Source organism: Vulpes vulpes, chromosome 6 (assembly GCF_048418805.1).
Source record: "Vulpes vulpes isolate BD-2025 chromosome 6, VulVul3, whole genome shotgun sequence".
Lineage (NCBI taxonomy): Eukaryota > Metazoa > Chordata > Mammalia > Carnivora > Canidae > Vulpes > Vulpes vulpes.
Window position 1 is genome coordinate 123667471 of NC_132785.1, and position 13297 is coordinate 123680767.

General features: G+C 38.9%; 1 protein-coding gene across 5 annotated transcripts in view; it reads left to right on the forward strand.

Annotated features, from left to right (window-relative positions):
* The window catches only part of VRK1 (VRK serine/threonine kinase 1), a 108482-nt gene extending 102822 nt beyond the window's left edge, over positions 1 to 5660 (forward strand). For 3 of the 5 annotated variants that reach the window (XM_072762265.1, XM_072762264.1, XM_026012553.2), the window contains 2 exons: positions 61 to 148; positions 5234 to 5660. In XM_072762265.1, coding sequence (XP_072618366.1) covers positions 61 to 148; positions 5234 to 5265 — 120 coding nt within the window. In that variant the 3' untranslated portion in view covers positions 5266 to 5660. Of the gene's footprint in view, positions 1 to 57; positions 149 to 5233 lie in introns of all 5 variants that reach the window. The other 2 variants (XM_026012552.2, XM_026012551.2) reach the window with 1 other exon arrangement.
* Positions 5661 to 13297: the final 7637 nt, after the last annotated feature.

A 13297-nucleotide genomic window follows, 5' to 3' on the forward strand; every position in this document is an offset into this window, starting at 1 on the left:
TTGACCGTCAGACTACATCTCTCTTTCTCTTTCTTTTAAAAAATCTTTGTATGTAAGAAGCGCAAGAAAGGAATTGAGGAGAGCACACAGTCCAGTGTTGAAGACATGGAATGCTCCGATACACAGACAAAAGAGGCCACACAGACCCGTAAGTTGAACAGTCTTACCTGTTAGCCTTTTCTGTATATAAATACAGATTTCATTTCCTTCCAAGAAGGTAACCTATGATTTTATAATAAAACATCATGCAAGAAGATCGTATATTTGTATAGTATTATCACAATGTCCTTCGTACATACATTGCATTATTTACTATTCACAGTAATCATGAAATTGGGGTGGGGAGCTGCTCTCATTTTGCATCTAGGGAGCCCAAGATACGAGACATTTAAATGGCAGAGCCAGAAAGCCTACCTCTCAGGCTATTGTCTTTCCATTTCCACATGTTGATGTACATAATGGGATACGAGGAAGATCCAGATCAGGCGAGTAGTACCCGGGCTTACTGCAGCTGCTGAGTTCCACTGGCCTGGGCCGCCTGAGTGCCCCCCACAAAGTGTGCCAACCCTCCTTTTCTCTCAACAAGTTGGGACACAAGGAATTAAAGCCTCAAGTCATCACTTTTCTTTTTTTCTTTTTAATATTTTATTTATTTGAGAGCGAGCGAGCACTAGAGACAGAGCAAGCATGAGTGGGGGGGAGGAAGAGGGAGAAGCCGGCTCCCCGCTGAGCTAACACAGGGCTTGATCTCAGGACCCTGAGATCATGACTGAGCCGCAGGCAGATACTTAACTGACTGAGCCACCCAGGAGCCCCCAAGTCATCACTTTTCAAAGCTCTTGAAGCAAAAGGCAAAGTAGAAAGTCATTTCTGAGGTGGCTCATAAACTAGTGCTGAAGGCTCTTCCAGTATGGAGCAGAGCCAGAGCCATCATCGACATTAACAGGGCCCCACTTGCAAAGGGCATGGCAGGGTTGGGCTTCCATGTGGTCCCCTTCATAGCTGGGCAGTGCGGGATGTGTAGGCACACCTGTGAGCAGCTCAGGCAAGGGGAAGATGGTTTCAGGTTTCACAAGAGAGGATTTATTTGATGCAATGAAGAGATGCAGTACTGGCTGCAGTACCAGGTTTCTCCTACCTCTCTGCCCTTTGTTTATTATTTTTTGGTTCCAAAACATTTCTTGCCTTCTAATAGTAAAGGCTTATTCTGGGGAAAAGTTTCATTAATGTACAAGTGCCCTGTTGAGTCAGGCCATGGATATATTTTACCTTTCCTTTGATAGTGTCATTTGTGGATAGTCTCATCTGTGGAGACAAACATTCGACTTTCCAAGAGAATTGTCTGCCCTCCAACTCAGTTAACATTGTCTTTATCATATAGTGTGGATAGAACATCCTTAGGTTTACATGAATTCACCCCAGAGAATGCTGGGGTGTCTAAAGAGGGAGGACAGAATTTCACCCTGGAGGCTAAAGGTTTTGAAGAAATTCCTCTCTCTCTCCTACAGCCTGTTCCCATCCCCACTTTCTTCCTGCCTCCCGTCTTGTTCATTTTGTTATTAGGAAGTGAGGAGTCCCGAGGAGCAGTGCATGGAAGCCTGTCTCAGCCAGAGGCTAGCAGCAGCAGCTATGACAGTGAGTGGGAGTGAAATTAAGGAGCATTTGTAAAGATAGAGCAATATTCTTACTTTAAGAAATCCCTCATGTTTTAAAACGGGCAGTTTTAGTTTAGGAAAGGGCCCACATTGTGTTAGGAAGGGGCTGATACCCATCTAGCCCAGAGTGAATTCACAGCTGTGTTGGAGAAGACTCCTGCCTCTCTTGGCTGCCTGAAGGTCATTTGTTACCTGCACTTTGCTTAATGAGCATCAGCGTCATTTGTTTTGATACATAGATGATTTTAAATTCGACTATAATTATGAAAAATGTTTTTTATACCTAGAATTTTAATTTAAGGTCCTTACACTGATGGCTTTTACTGGAAGAAAATATATTTGTATTTTTTTTTTTTTAGTTATTAATAACGAGTGTGGGCCCCCTTGCAAATTTAAAGAGAACAATCTAGATTTTTGGTTTTGATTTAGAAAAAAGAAGATAGAATAATTAAATTCTCCCTTATTCATATAAACTCTGAATTGTTTTACTTAAACATTGTTTCTCCTCTTATTGTAATTTATCCTTTCTTCTAAAGTAAAGGGCTAGTTAGAGTATTTTGCCGTCTAAATATTCATAAATGAAAGAAATATTACCTGAGATGGTAAAATGTTATTGCTTCTGGCAAAAAAAAAGGCTTAATGTTCATGAAAATATATATTTGTATTCATCATTTTAAAGTAACTTGAAGGAGGAGGCACACTATTACGTTTGAATTTTGTTTTCAAGAAATATATAATACAATTCAGTGACTTCTGTGTTTTAGAGCTTTAAGATTTTGTGTCATAAACGTGTTTCAAGAATGGTTACCTCTAACAGCAGCTTTAGAAATGTCAGTTTCTTCATTAACAATTTTATTTTCAAACACAATTTATGGTTTACAATATGGTAAGAGATTTTTCTCACTGTGTGATCTTTCAGAATGCTGTGCCTGGCAAAATGGGAGCAACTTTCCTTTAATATCTATTTAGACCATTTTAAAAACGTGTATAATTTTCTTGATACACCTAAACTCATTTTGACTAGTTGGGGGTCTATTGTGTAAGAACACATTCTGAAAGCTTTCAAAATGTGTATTGTGTAGGTTTTCTCAAAGAAAGAGAGGGGGTGACGGGGTGGTTTTCAAGAAGAACAGAGGCCTCTAATCCTTTTATTTTTATGCAAGGCATAATTTTTACCAATTGAGAAAATTTGGTTATTTGCTTTAAGTAATTTTTCCCCCCACAAAATGATAAGCCTTAAAAAACCATGCATATTCTGGCATTTCAAAACCGTGCCAATACTTCAGAATTATACCAAAAATTAGTTAATGTAGCCATGATATTTATGGCTGGTGTTCTTTGTCCCTCCCGTACATGAAATGGACAGTACTCCACAACCTTCTCTTGTGAGTGTTGTTTTTGAAGTAACCTTGAATACTGGTCCATTCTAGAGAAATCTGAGGGAGGCAGGATTTACGTTTGCCTCTGAAATACCTATGATCTTGTCAAAAGGATATTTTTAAATGAACAAAGAAACTCCCACTTACTTTAAATTTCTGCATTAATAAAATCAGAGAAGAGTACCCAAACTTATATATTTTGTTTTTTGGATGTTAAGTTTTACATATTAGTCTTAAAATTGCACCTTTTACCAGTAGTAATATATTATGAAAATGGGTATATTTTTTAAAGAGATGAGAATCACAAAAGTATTTTTTGTGCCACAATTAGAGTTGATTATTAGGGAAGATACTGAATGGATACCTGCTGCAAAGACTCCATGTTGCAGAATCCTGCAACATGAATTTATTACGTAATTATTATGTAATATATTCAAGATGGTGATAGTGTTTTAGTTGTAGTGAAAAATTTTAAATCTAGTTTGAAGGAGATCAGCAGTGGTATTTAAGAATAAAATGACAAATTAGAATGTTAATGAGAATACTACTATTTGAACATAGTGATAACTGTTGTTAAGTGTCCTTTGTAATGTGACTATAGATTTCAAATTTATTTTTTTATTTTTTTTTATTTTTTTATTTTTATTATTTACTTATGATAGTCATAGAGAGAGATAGAGAGGCAGAGACATAGGCAGAGGGAGAAGCAGGCTCCATGCACCGGGAGCCCAACGTGGGACTCGATCCCGGGTCTCCAGGATCGCGCCCTGGGCCAAAGGCAGGCGCCAAACCGCTGCGCCACCCAGGGATCCCTAGATTTCAAATTTATTGAAAGGGAAGATGTACTATAGTACTGATTACTGACCTGGATTTCGTGATACTCTGTTATGCCCATCTCAACCCATCAAAACATTCTTAGTTTTCTGTGCAAAAATAATTTCAAAATTCTTGAAATAAAAAACTAAAAACCTACCATGGGATTTTTTTTTTAATATATATCACAAAAATTGAGAAAGCTCAAAAGTTTAAACCAGCCATAATATGGGCTATGGATTATCAGTGGCAGGAAAAAAAAAGATATCCATGAAAGTTTGAAATTTGCTTTAATTGAAGTATATGGCAATTAAGTAAAAACTGGAACGTGGAAAAATAAAAAACACTAATTTTCAAACTGATCTTCCACATAAATAAGCCTGTAAACAGAACATCTTTAGAATTTTTTATTAGACATGTGGTAAATATTGTCCTGGATTCAAAGAATGTTTTATATGTTTCAGAAAAGAAATATTATTGATCTGTTGTTTAGTACATTCATTGATAAATTATGGGCGACCACACTGCCCCTCACCCTGGTACCATTGCTCTTTTCCTGGCAGAGGGAGGCATGAGGCAGTGGGAGGGCATACTTCGTTTGCCCGTGCTAGGGAGCCGTGATCAGCCTTCAACATACCCTTCCAACTGCTGTGTTCGCCTTGGAGGTAGAGTGGGGGTGCTAGGTGGGAATAGAGTCTCCCCGGTGAGGTGGAATGCCCATGTGGAGTTCCCATAAAGAATTCTGCCCCTACTGTAGAATCACTGATTTATTCCAACTCAGGAGTTGTTGGATAGGAACTGTCATAAGGCACTTAGACCAGTTATCAGATGTGATGCTTCTTTAGAAGGCTACTCAGTTGGGATCTATTTAATTCCTAGTGGAAAAGACTTTGTGTTTTGGAATGGCCCAGTGTCCTCCTGCCTAAAGAGTATAGGTAACAGGCTTTAAAAAGCAACACATTTTATTCTTTGCTTTTCAAAATATGCATTACTTTGTCGCTTCCCTTCAAGAAATGACTGCCTGTCTTGTTGCTATAGCTTACATTAAGAGTTACTGTTTTAGATTGCATAATAAAATATTTGGGGAGAAATATTTTAGTTCTCTTATAAATTGGATGTGTTTTGCTAGTGGCAGAGTTCTGTTGTGAGTTCTGTTAAGACTGGAAGGTACAGGTTAGCATATTTTTCTGACATATTAAAGAGTTGACACAGTTTCCTAAGATTTTCAGGCTATTAACCATTACCTTTGTGTTTGAATTTCATTTTCACAAATCATTGTAGTCATTTAGATTTTTAAATACAAATAAGTATATTTGGAAATGCTTATATTTCTGTTTTTTAGTTTTAATAAGTTACTGATTTGAATTTGTTTTTTTTCTCTTCAAGGTTCAAAAACCAGAAAAAGAGTCCAGAAGTAAATCAGATGCTGTCAACCGACTTTTCTTTTCTTCCTGTCATTTAATTTTTTCCTCTTTCTCTATTTTAAATGTTGTATTTTCATGTGAGTCTATTAGGGTGGGACTAACCATGAAATACCTATGTCTTTGAAAAATATAAACTTTTTAATGAAGTAAATACTTTGTACAATTTATTAAAGACTAATTTATAAAATTGAAAATCTTTAGGTCATACTCTTTAAGCTCTCCCGAGTGGTATGTGTTTGAGGTTCTGAAGTAGCTTATAAGAAAAACCCCATGATGTGCACTTTGTAATCATTGTACATTTGCCCTAAGTGTTTAGAATGCTTGGCAAAGTCCTCACCTTTAAGCAGATACAAACCTTAAAATAAAGGTCTCTTTGCATGATACAAATACACCATTTGTTGTGGCTCTAAGATTTGGATCGTACTGGTTCTGTTACATTCTGCAAGTATTCATTGAGCAACTGCTGTATGAAGCAAGAGGAACAAAGGGAAAAGGCTATGAAAGCAAAAGTGGGGTACTTAAGTGGGGTCTCTCTGCGAGAGACCAAATGCATGTATTTCAAAGTTAGATTGCAGAAGGACTACGTAAGCATGCAAACTGTATGAAAAGAAAACAGGTGATAGAGTATCGAGTGGTAGCATGATCACAGTCGTGTAGACTGGCTGCTTTTAAGGAGATCCTGGGAAACAAACAAACAAAGCAAGCGTATTGCTCATTCACAGATTATTTTTCTTACAAGTGTTGTGTTTTGTAGCATATGATGTCTGTGCAGTAAACTAAGCACTTGAGAGTTTTAGTGATCAAACATTTTAAGGTTTGGACTCTTCTAGTCACCCTGGTGATAAAAGCTTGGGATTTAAACCTTTATGAACAATTTCAAGGCTTACTTTGTTACAGATACTGGAATTGAATTGGATTTCCTAAAGGGTGGGACACCTTACCACTTAATGGCATGTCCCATGTTTCTAGGTGGCATAGAGACAGACTTTTATTTAAGTATTTAAGGATTGAACGTGTATTTTATTTTATTTTTTAAAAAAATTTATTTATTTATTCATGAGAGAGACAGAGAGGCAGAGACACAGGCAGAGGGAGTTCGATGTGGGACTTGATCCTGGGTCTCCAGGATCACTCCCTGGGCTGAAGGCAGCACTAAACTGCTGAGCCACCCGGGCTGCCCAGAACTGTATTTTAATATGTATTCAGAATATAAGTAGCACATTAAACTGGTGATTTCTCTGTTGCTTAGGACAAGCCTAGAGTAGGTATTTCTGTTTTTAAAAAAGTGAGCTGATTTAAAGAAAATATTAAGTAAGTAGTAGCACAGGAGGAATGTAGATTTACCCCATGTTGTCAAGGCGTACTGCATTTGAGCAGCTCTGAGCCAAAACAGAGCCAACACAGAGACTTTAAAACTTTGGCTCCCTGTTGTGGGTGTTTAGTTGTCACATGGAACATGTGTCCCAGTAGTGGTCAGATGTTGAAAAGTGTATACCAGATCTGTAGACTTTCCTTTGAAAGTTAATCTTTTAAATGCCTCTTGAAGTTCTTAAGCTGTGTGTCTTCGCAGAATAGAGAACTAGATTTTGGGCAGAGCCGCCTCCTGTTTTCTGTAGAATGTTGGATTTTCGTGCTCATCAGTGTTATGGTCCCAAGTTTATTTGTAACACCTAAATCAACTCTCAAGTTCTGTTTCAAACACATTGACGCTTAAAATAGGATAAAATGTGTGTGGTGTGTTTTTGTGTATATGCCTTAGCCTTTTTTATTTTTCAAAACACAAAAACATAGCAAAACCTGTTGGTTAAATATTAAGAAAACAAATATTTCCTCACATATTGTTTTTAACAAGTGCTGGCATTTTCTCGAATGTTACTCTCTTGGCAGGGCTGCAGAAATTAAAAACTAGTAGCCATAGTAGCCAGTTTGATTCATTGGCTGCATCTCCCGATTCACTGCTCTCCTTCTCCTTCCTACCTTACACTGGGTTTTCTTACATTCCCTTTATTTTAAGCCAGTGATCGAATAGACTCGTCATTTGGAGTTATGCCTTTTTTTTTTCTTGCCCTTTTTCAGTTCTGTATTTATTATTTTTATGTTGCATCATTTCTTTCCTTTCCGGTCTGTGTTTCAGTGGACTTTGCCAGTCTTTGTTCTTTCCTAACCCAGCGTCCACATTCTGACAGGTGTTCCTGGCACCGAGTGGTCCTGCCTTCTTTGCCATTTCCCTCGGTTGTTAGCAAGCCTAGGTGGTCTGAGCTGTTGAGGATTGGCACCTGTGCCAGGCTCTTGTCCTTTGCACGCCGGGGGCAATATGTGCTCTGGATGTTCCAGAAAGCAACTGGTACATCTTTGGTAATCAGCTAAGCCCTAAAGTAAAGTAGCTTCTGGTGTTTTTCAGTAGTGATCTCTTAAGACAAATAAAGTGCTAATAAGCCAGAGCTATAAAACCCCAATTATTTTTTTGAATTACTAAATTAAATGTGCATATGAGGGCCTAAGTTGCATAGCAATAAATCAGTGCTAGAAATATAAATGTGTTTATGTATATGTGTTTATATGTGGTAGAGCAGTATGTAGCTTGATTATCCCTTAAAATGCTATTTTTTTTTTTGTTGGCTATATCCTTATGATTATCAAAGTTTATTAATAAAGCCTGGTCACTAGGAAATTTAGGACACGTTGAAAAGTATCAAAAGGCAAACTAGCCATCCTACTCCCACCCACAGGCAACCACTGTGAATGTCTTGACACATTTTCTTCCAGTCTTTTCTGTGCATTTTTATCTTCAAATTATTTTGTATTAAAACTTCATATATTGCTTTTTAAAGCTAGAATTAAATACTTTCCAGGTTATTACAGATACGTCATGAATATAATTATGTTTCTATAATATTTTCTTCCTGTGGATTTATGATGCTTTCCTGACCATTTCCCTAATATTGGACATTTAAGTTGTCTTCAGTATTGGGGTATTATAAGTAGTAATTTTTTAAAGTTTTTTTTTTTAAGTTTATTTATTCAAGTAGCCTCTACGCTCAATGTGGGGCTTGAACTCAACCCTGCAGTCAAGAGTTGCTTGCTGTGCCAACTGAGCCAACCAGGATCTCCTATAAGTGATATTCTTGATTAAACTGGGCAGAAATCTTTGTCCACATGTACAAATATTTCCTTAGATATTTCAGGAGGAAGCCACTGAGTCACAAACTATGAACGTGGACAGTAACTGATGCACGTTATCAAGTTGCTCTGCAAATCAGCCAGCCAGCATTTTGCCCAGCAGGTCAGGGTGCACACCTTGGATTTATCATTCTTGTGTTTTACTAACTTTTATAATCCTATTGATAAGGTAAAGATTTTTAATTGCTAGTGAACCTGAGCACCTTTTTATTTGTAAATAATCACTCTGTTTTCTCCCTGGTGTATCTGTTTGTATAGTGATTATCTTCACCCTTGGTTATTTTCGTTGCTGACTTTTTTCGATTTGTGTTTTGTTGATGGTAATATTTTTTATTTTTGTGAAATTTAGTATTTATGGCTTCCATCTTTTGATATTTTTCATGGTAATTTCCACCACTGTTTTAAAATACTTCCCATCCTGAAATCAGAAATACTTACCATGTTTTTTTTCTAGGCTTTTTGTTTTAGTGCTTATAAATTTTTCATCCATATGGAATTAATTTTGGCATATCTATGTTGGTAAGGATCACAATGTACTTTTTTTCCAAATAGCTAACCAGTAGTTCAAATAACCTTTGTTTAATAAATCTTCCTCCCCAGCCCCTAAATCCTGGCTTGTAATGCCTGCTTTATCATATATTAAGTTATTATACCAGGGTCTGGTTCTAGACTTTCTGTTCGATTTCATTGATCTGTCTGTCCTGATGCCAGCATCACACTGATTTAATTAATGCCATTTTACTTATTAATTCTTGTTTGTTGCCCAAACCACATTAACAGAAATCAAAATGAAAGAAAAAATTCACTTATGAGCTCACTATGCTACAAAAATCAAACTCTTGTTCTTTGGCTTCATAATTTCTCATAATTATAACAGTTGCATAGATAAGACCCTGTGGGTTTTGGTTTCTTTTATAGTTCACAGGTTTTCTGTCCCCCTCATTCTTTAAGCTCTGCTGGTATAAGGAGGACAAGACAGACTGAAGAATCAATACTGGAAAAGGGTGTTTGGATAACACAGCCTCACACACTGGATCAGAGAGTCTATCAGTGCACCATTGACCAGGTGGTTTAGGCAGCTCTCTCATTCCTTGGGTGTTATTTAGCAAATAAAATGTTTACCATTTCCGCTGTTCTGAACATGTATTATTCATATAGTGGTGAGTTTTCTTTTATTACGGCAGTAGTATTTTGCAATTTGTGAGTGGTGGTCCTGAATTTTTGTAATTTTGGCTCAAGTTAACCTGTAACATTTCTGCATTGAGCAAATTATGGTTTTATTTAAGTGAGCCACCATAAATGATCTTTGGAAAAATTCTTTCCTCTTTTTGATTTAGAGTACAGCACTCCTTAGAAGTCTGAATTATCAAAAGGATGAATGGAGATGATCTGTAACATAACTTTTGTGCCTGGTCTGTGGGGGCGAGAAGGAGTTCTAGAGGGGAGTCCAGGGGACAGTAGGCTAAACCTATTCCTGCTTTTCTGTAGGTCGTCTTTCTGCTGCTACCTTACATAAGCAACTGAAGAACTATCACAGTTATATAAATGAAAACCTTGTTAACAGCCAGGCTAGCTTGTTTGAAAACTGAAAAATTGCTCATTCAGCATTCTTTCTGACCTTGATACAAGAATCTCAGTACAGAGGGTCATTCTGATCCTTATTGGTATACTTCTCAGATGGGAGCGATGCCCCTGCACCTTTCCCAAACTTTGTTCATGAGGGTCTAGTATGTGCCAGCACCATAGAAATGTCGGAGTTGAGCCACTGAAGGGTCTGCTAACTGAATGCTAGAAAGTTCTAGGGCAGTAGACACAGGGAAAGTTACAGTTGGATAGTATGTATTGATTCTCTCAGATTGCCCAGTGCAATGAGAAGAGAGGAATAGTTCTTGCAGTTTTCCACATAGAGAAATGTGCCTTCAAGATCCCTAAGAAGGGCTCACCCCCACCCCAAAGGGGAGGATAAAAGCTGTGTTCTTTTGTCTTTGTTTATTTCATTAACTATAGAACATTCTGGTGCTAAGGCATGAGTCCATTCTGCTGGAGAAGTATTGTGCACATCCAGATGGGTTTAACACTAGTTGCAAAGCTGTGTGATCTGGTCCTTGTGTAACAGCCTCCCTGCTACCCGCCCCCCCCCCCCCCAGCCCCTCAGGTTTCTAGTCCAAAAATCCTTGGCAGATATTTAAAGGCTTATGACAAAGATATGTAATTTGCCCTGCCATTTGTAATTTAAACAATGATCATTTTATATTTCTTAAGATGCACGTATAGCCATGTCATGTTTCTTTTTTTTTTTTCCCCCCTTAAAGTTCCTAACCAGGGTTTTGAAAGAAAGTGTCTGTATTCCAGGTGCTACAGGCCCCAAATATGCCTTTGCTATGCCATGCAAAGTGTTCAGAAAGCAAAGGTGGCTGAAATTACATGAAAATGTCTTCCAAGGCCCTGTCTGTTCCTGTAGAGGTCAGAGAAAGCACAGCCCGCAGAGACACAATTCGAGGTCAGGAATCCCAGACACCCGCTGTTCCCGGTGAACTGTGTGATGCACATAGAAAATGTTTGGAAGCGAGGGTCGAGCGAAGTGAACAGTCATGATAATACCTGATTGGTCTTTTAGCAGCAAAATTGGGGGGGGGGGATATGAAACTTTTTAAAATGGTGGGGTTTTTTATTTTTTTATTTTTTTTTGGTGTTATTGTTGATACCCCTATTTGAATGTAAAGTCCCTAACAAAAGAAGCAAGCTGCCTTTAGACTGCATTTACTGCTCTTGATGACTCCAGTTGTGTGTAAATATTAGAAAACAGCAGGGTCCTACATTCCAAGAATCACTTGAGCAGTGCCACGAAGACAAGTGTCCTTACTGGTATTGTAGTCATACTCCCAAGCTCTCCCGCTGTTTCTAATCTGTGCGCACAGCCGTGAAAAAACTGGACTGACATTTACAGGCACAGCAGGGAGACACTTGAGTAGGGAATGTTAAAGACTCCAGTACCTCCGATTCAAAGTGGCCACCACACATGATAAATCTTCACAGGAGAGCTAGTCTGCACTTCAGCTGATGCCATAATGAGGGTATCTGTAATGAAGCAAAGAAGTAGAACATTTTTTTTCCCTCAGCTCAACTTTTTAGCAGTCAGATATTTATTGTCTCTTGCAGACCTGAATGTCTGCAGGGAGACTCTCCTTCTGGGTAGGCGAAGGGTCTTTTCCCCTGGAACTGTGCTTTCTGGGGGGCCTCTTGCCCTCTCCTCTGTCCCCAGGCCCTGCCGGGGTCACACGGGAACGTTCCTCAGTGGAACAGCACTCACCCGTCAGCTGTGAACAAAAATAAGGTTTCCCGGAATCTGCTACAACTGGGTTGCGAAGGAGGGTCAGTTGCTTTCCTGACTCGAGTTTGACAGACTTTACTCCCGGTTTTGTCCCAGCGAGCTGCCAGATTTGTATGCCATAATACCAGTAATGCAATTAGGTTTGCTGCACATTGTCTGGTTGACTTCTCAGTTAAGAGTTTCTTTCCCTATGGGAATAAGACTAGACAGGCTGTCATTTGCTATTACTAATTCTGCTTAGCATTAGCACTGGAGCTTTTTTTGTAATTAGCTATCTTAGTTGGCTCTTAAATTTTAATAGCCAATTGAAGCTACGTTTTAGCCAAGTTCCATATCTAAATTGCATTCAGTCCATTAACAAAGTTGGTTAAAAGGCTATTAAAACAAAAGCCAATATATGGTGGTTCGCGCTCCCATCTTTGCAGCCGTAGCAATGCCAGCCTCCTGCGAGCTCTCTGAAGGAACTCAGCCTCCTCGAGCAAAGTTACACACAAGCTGGACTGAACTTCCAAGTGGCAAGAAACTCCCGGCGACAAGATTTTTGTTAGGCTAACATATTCAAAAATGTCACCGCTCACACCCGGTTCCTTTCTGTGAGGGTTCTTTTGGGGTTGGGCTTCACTTGGTTGGTGGCGACAGAGGGGGGAAGAAAGGGGCATTTCGTATTCCAACTTAAAATTGACGGTTTTTGAAAGTGAATAATTGAAAGGATGTTTTTCTCCATTTCAGCTGATCAAAATTATTAGCAAAACCATCTGAGGCACCTTCTGGTAGAATTGTAGTCTTGCTGGGTTTAGTTTGTAAAACATTCTGCCAGACATTAAAAAAAAAGAAAACTGTAGCCGAGCCAGCACATAGGCTCCGAGCGCCCGTTGCCTAATGGAGAGTCGCCATTGTCGTTATTTGTCAAATCACGAGACCATTTCTAACACGAACTCCCCACCCCACCCCCTGCAAATTAGTTTACCATGATTTTAGTTTCTGTGTGGGGTCCTCCTCCATCCAGATCGAGACAGTGGATCTGTTTTCCATGTTCAAAGAGACTTAATTTCAAAAATTCGTATAATTTGTGAAGCAGGCTGTCAAAAGAAATTAGACTGGTATGGGGCGTGTTCAGTTGACATTTCATCTCTGAATCCTTGGAACCCAGGGAATGAAGATGTGGAGAGAAACCAGCAGGCAAATGAGTCTGTCACCTTGACCAAGCCCAGTGCTTCTGAAGCACTTGCCCACCCCCACCCTGCCCATTCAGCCCGTGGCCTGCTTTGAAACTAACAGGTAGTTTTTCTGCTCCAAAAATATGTGTTAAAAACAACAACTCCAATGACTCTGTCTTCCCACTCAGAAGATAATGGGAATCGTAGTTTAAATTTCTAAAGCAATGAGTGGCTTTGCGTACTTTTCATTTCCCATGTCTGGCCATTCTTGGCCTCCTCTGACTCCCTCCAGGCCGCCGTCGGGCTTTGGCCTTGATGGTGATGTCTTCCTTCCCAAAGACCACCTGGCAGGTAGATT